The sequence below is a fragment of the Piliocolobus tephrosceles genome, chromosome 8 (assembly GCF_002776525.5).
Source record: "Piliocolobus tephrosceles isolate RC106 chromosome 8, ASM277652v3, whole genome shotgun sequence".
NCBI classification, from domain to species: Eukaryota; Metazoa; Chordata; class Mammalia; order Primates; family Cercopithecidae; genus Piliocolobus; species Piliocolobus tephrosceles.
In genome coordinates this window covers 128,188,479-128,194,228 of record NC_045441.1, presented here as the reverse complement: position 1 = coordinate 128,194,228, position 5,750 = coordinate 128,188,479, and the positions used below count along the sequence as shown (strand labels likewise).

At 44.4% G+C, this 5,750-nt stretch overlaps 1 protein-coding gene across 2 annotated transcripts in view; it reads left to right on the top strand.

Moving 5' to 3' along the window:
- The window catches only part of ZC3HAV1 (zinc finger CCCH-type containing, antiviral 1), a 69,597-nt gene that overhangs the window by 45,866 nt on the left and 17,981 nt on the right, over nucleotides 1–5,750 (top strand). For both annotated transcript variants that reach the window (XM_023190070.3, XM_023190071.3), the window contains exon 8: nucleotides 3,800–3,920. In XM_023190070.3, the coding sequence (XP_023045838.1) occupies nucleotides 3,800–3,920 (121 nt within the window). The remainder of the gene's footprint in view (nucleotides 1–3,799; nucleotides 3,921–5,750) is intronic.

Below are 5,750 nucleotides of genomic sequence, written 5' to 3'. Positions count from 1 at the left end.
CTCTGGCATATTGACTATTTTGAGTTAAAAGCACTTGAAAAACAGCAGGTGCAAGATGATCACTCTGACCTTCTGTTACTTAAAAGCAGGAGATGAAATTCCCATGTGAAAGATGTTCTTCCCTGGCCAGGCGTAGTGGCCCACACCTGTAATCCCAGCACTTTGGGAGGCTGAGGTGGGCTGATCACTTGAGGTCAGGATTTGGAGACCAGCCTGGCCAACATGGTGAAACCCCATCTCTACTAAAAATACAAGAATCAGCCAGGCGTGGTGGCGCATGCCTGTAATCCCAGCTACCCAGGAGGCTGAGGCAGGAGAATTGCTTGAACCCAGGAGGTGGAAGTTGCAGTGAGCTGAGATCATGCCATTGCACTCCAGCCTGGGTGACAGAGAGAGATTCATTGAGTCTCAAAATAATAATAATAATAAAAAATAAAGAAAGAGGTCCTCCCTATACCAGAATGAAAGTAGCATTCTTATCATCAGGGCCAGGAAACCTGTGCAAACAAATCCTATTAGGCAAATCTTCATCCTCCTGGACACTTCTCTACCAAATTAACTTCCCTAGCCAAAGCCCCTTTGCCTCATCCCATTTTCATAATCTATGACTCTTTGTCTAATTCAATACAAGTGTTTATCTCTAACTGCAGCTTTAGGTCTTCACTTTCTTGTGAAGTCTCCTGTGCCACATAAAACTTGTATTAAATGAACGTGTATGCTTTTCTCCTGTTGGTCTTTTTGTATATAAATTTATGGAGTACAAATGTAATTTTGTTACATGCATAGATTACCTAGTAGTAAAGTCAGGGCTTTTAGGGTGTCCCTCACCTGAATAACATACATTGTACCCATTAAGTAATTTTTCATCATCTACTCCCCTCCCAACCTGCCCTATCCTGAGTCTCCACTGTCATTCCTCTTGTGATCTTATGTCAATTTAATGCTCAGATCCAGCCAAAATACTGTAAAAGGGGAGAGGTGAAATTTTGCTTCCCTGGCTGGGTGCTGTAGCTCACGCCTGTAATCCCAGCACTTTGGGAGGCCGAGGCAGGCAGATCACCTGAGGAGTTCGAAACCAGCCTGATCAATAGAGTGAAACCCCATCTCTACTAAAAATACAAAAATTAGCTGGGGTGTGGTGACATGCGTTTGTAATCCCAGCTACTCAGGAGAATCCCTTGAACCCAGGAGGCAGAGGTTGCAGTGAGCCAAGATTGTGTCACTGCACTCCAGCCTGGGCAACAGAGGGAGAGGGAGACCCTGTCTCAAAAAAAAAAGAAAAGGAAAAAGAAAAGAAAGGAAGGAAGGAAGGAAAGAAAGAAAGAAAGAAATTTTGCCTCCCCTACATATCATATAGGACAGTGCAGAGAACATTTTCATCACCACAGAATGTTCTAGTGAACAGCACTGGTCTAGACCCTAGAGCCTTGCTAGTCAAAGTGAGGTCCACAGACCAACAGCATCAGCCTCAGCGTCACCCAGGAGCTGGCTGAAGTATGGAATCTAAATTGTCCCCAACTTCCCAGAATCATATCTGCACTTTAATATGATCTCTGGGGCACTCACGTTTATGTCAAAGTTTGAAAGTCTCTGGCCTTTTAAGTGAGGAACAGAGTGGGTTTTACAGAGCTGAGCAGGCAGTGGATGGATACAGTGCTTCAGCTGTAGGGATGGGAAATTGGCCCACTTCTCTCAACTGCAAATCAGGAGCTCAAACTAAGTAGTCCTGGGGGGGTACTTCCAGCTCTACCATGCTGTTTCTGATTCTGGCTGGGCAGTTGCCCAGACAGAGGCAATATTTCAGGTGCTGGTGACTACAGTAGAGGCCTTGGGCTTTTGGATACCTTCAGAGTTTTAGAAACTTGCTGTTTCTTTTAGGCTTTATCATCTAGGTCAGTGGTTCCGTCATCATATTGATGACGATTGGTCATCATATTGATGACCACTAACTGAAGCGATTCAGTTAGTGGTCAAACCAGGGGATGTCAAGGTGCCAAAGCTGTTCCACCTGCCCCACATCATGCCAGAAGTGTTTTGCTCAAGGAAGGCATAGGGTTTACCAGGCACCATCGAATCACAGCAGCAATCTCTTTTACAATCACTCTGATAGATACTATCCACACAGCTGTGGCAACAAGCATCTTCATGATATGAATTAATTGTTGGCTGCTGTAAGTTAGAACATTCTGCTAAAGTCAGCATCGTTGTCCCTTCCACCCTTTGTACTGATTCTACCTCGAGAAACATGTTCAAGTTTATTCCCACTTTGCCCTGTGTACAAATATTTGAACACTGCTTTCTGGTCCCGCCATGCTCCACTCCAGGATAAAGAGACCCAGCTCAGGCCTTTCTCTGTCCAGGACATTTTCCTTAGACACTTTCATTCTGTTGCCCTCTGCTTACAACCAGCAGGCATTTCCATTAGGGAAGAGGAAGGGGTGTGGGTCTAGCTGAAAGCCCAAGAGTCTGGAATGTCATTAAAAAAAGGAACCATGAGCCCCTCCCCACCACGGCTGCCTGGAAAAAATTTGCTTTCATTAACTCCTTTGTTCTAGATCACAGGAAACAAGTGTCTCCTCACCATTATATACAGGGAACCCCTGCTGCTAGGGGTGTACATCTAGTCTGCCCTGATCGGCCACCCTGGCCACTGGAATGAGGGTAGTGGATCAGTGGCCTAGCCTGCCCCCTTGCTAAAATCAACTCATTTCCCTTTTACCCACCCATTCTGATGTTTGCATGCTTTCTATATGCTTTGAGACTAGAGATTATAGCTTTACATTTGGGGGGTATGCCTCATCCCTTCCTTCCTTCTTTCCTCCCTCCCTCCCTCCATCCCTCCCTCCCTCCATCCCTCCCTTCCTTCCTTCCTTCCTTCCTCTTTTCTTTCTTTTCTTTCTTTCTTTTTTTTTTTTTTTGAGATGGAGTCTCGCTCTGTCGCTAGGCTCTGCAATGGCACAATCTTGGTTCACTGCAACCTCCGCTTCCCGAGTTTAAGTGATTCTCCTGCCTCAGCCTCCCGAGTAGCTGGGACTACAGGCACCCGCCACCACACCCGGCTAATTTTTGAATTTTCAGTACAGACAGGGTTTCACCATGTTGGCCAGGATGGTCGTGATCTCTCGACCTCGTGATCCACCCGCCTCAGCCTCCCAAAGTGGTAGGATTACAGGCGCGAGCCACGGTACCCAGCCGTCTCATCCCTTTCATTATAGCTCCTGTTAGTGGCAAATCCAAGTGCATTTTCAGTTAGTTGGCTAGCAGGAGGCTTGGCCAGTTTTGTTTACTTACTCTGGTTCAGGACAGAGGAGAGGGTTCGGTTGTTTATATTTGAACACTGCAACTATTGGAGTTTGGATGAGGAGAAGATGGTCTTTCTTTACTTCCCCTCATGACAACTGTAAACTGTGCATGGCTAGAATAGCCCATAATGTTCTATTTCATGTAAGAGTCAGTGTCAGATTCTGTTAGATGGCAGATGCTGACGCAGCATCACAAAAAAGGGGATGCAGGTTGCTCTGCACATTTGGCTGCTGTAAAAGAGTATTGCAAAAAGCTACATTTTTCAGGCATCCCCCAAGCGTGTAGTGAGTTTCTGCAGGATAGACTCTTAGGTACCATGATGGAGAAGACCACAGAAGTTTGTGACATAGCCCTGAGCTGGAAGCTCTTACAATCTGGTTTGGGAAGCAAAATGCACTCCTGTTCACATCGTTACTAAAATGAAATCATATAACGGTCGAGATTTCCTAAAAACCTACCCTGAACTCTTTACCTTTTACTTTTTTTTTCCAATTAGAAAGACAATCAGAAGAATTCAAACATCGACTCTTTATACCTGGAGTCTCTCTATCAATCCTGTCCGAGGGGAGTTGTGCAATTTCAGGCGGGCTCACAGAACTATGAGCTGAGTTTCCAAGGTGAGTTTCCGTGTTTGGCAGTGTGGTGTGTCATTGAAATCCGCCTGCAGTGTACACGTGGGAGTGGGAGCAGAGTGGGTATGCATTGCTATGGCCAGGGTCAAGGTCAGGATTTAGCAAGGCGGTGGAGTGCAAGCTGGTGGCCATCAGGAGACCTGAGTTCTAGAGCTCTGGCTCTGACGAACCCTTGCTCTGCTCCCCTAGGAGGGGCACCTGGCCTATCTAGGCCCACTTCTCTCAACTGCAAATCAGGAGCTCAAACTAAGTAGTCCTGGGGGGTACTTCCAGCTCTACCATGCTGTTTCTGATTCTGGCTGGGCAGTTGCCCAGACAGAGGCAATATTTCAGGTGCTGGTGACTACAGTAGAGGCCTTGGGCTTTTGGATACCTTCAGAGTTTTAGAAACTTGCTGTTTCTTTTAGGCTTTATCATCTAGGTCAGTGGTTCCGTCATCATATTGATTAAAGTACTTTGCCTTCCACCATGTTTATTGGAGCCATATAGAAAGGTCTTCTGGTGAGCTGCTGCCAATCTACTTGCTGCGTTTAGTCAGACATCAGGGCAGGAACTGCCCTCCTTCTGAAGGTACCATCCCATCAGGCATCCCCTGCACATGATCAAGTACTTGCCCTTTTGGGACCTGCAGGTGCTTTGGAAGAGGTAAAGGAGCCTTTCTTAGGTCCCTGAATTCCCAGATGGTACCTACAGTTGGATCCTGTACCACTTAGTGGGCATTAGATGATGTAGCTTTTACAAGGACCGTTATACCAAGTATTTGGGAAAACAATCTGGCAGTACATGTCAAGTAACATTAAAATTTGCTGATATGTTTGTCTTTTCATTCCCTCAGGAACCTTTCTTAGGAAATAATTCACTAGAAGAAGGGGGAAAAAAGCTATAGGCATAAAGTAAGGTGCTTGTTAAGCAGCATGGTGTGACTGAAGAATACTAGACCAATACCAGTACCTACAGTACTAAAAGTAGGACCAGTCTGTGTACTAGTACAGTGGTGACTAAATAAATTAGGGTATTAAATTTCAGTGGTGTATTTGGCACTTGTTAAAGATTTAGATTATGAAAACTAGATAGGAAAAGCAAAATTTGGTATTGTTAAATGAAAAAGGCAGAATACTTTTTTTTTTTTTTTTTTTTTGAAATAGGGTCCTGCTCCATCACGCAGGCTAGAGTGCAGTGGTGCCATCACAGCTCACTACAGCTTCAACCTCTCCGGCTCAAGCGATCCTCTCACCTCAGCCTCCCAACTAACTGGGAGTACAAGTGCATGCTACCATGCCCAGCTAATTTTTAAATTTTTTGTAGAGATGGGGGTCTCACTATGTTGCCCAGGCTGATCTTAAACTCCTGAGCTCAAGCGATCCTCCCACTCAACCTCCCAAAATGCTGGGATTACAGGCATGAGCCATAGTGCTCAGCCAGAACCCCAAATTTATGTTTCTGAAATTTTCTGTTTATGTTTAAAATAGGAAAGTTTAAAAAAAAAAAAAACCAAAAATCAATGTGCACGATTGCAGCAATGCATGCATGTGGGCCAAGACTGGAAGATAATAATGAAAAATTAAAATCTATTATATTGGGTGGTAGAATTAAAAATGACTTAAATTAAAAAAATTCTTAGGTGGTATTGTATTGTTTTTATGGTTTAAAAGGGTGGTGGAGAGATGAGAGCCAGTAGACTTTGTTCCTGAATCTAGAGTAATTTTTCCAGCTACTTCTGTTTGATTGGTTCATATAAACCTGTTCAGAGCAGTTTATAGTGTTCCAGATGGCTTTTTCTTTTCTTTTTTTTTTTTTTTTTTTTTTTTTTTTTTT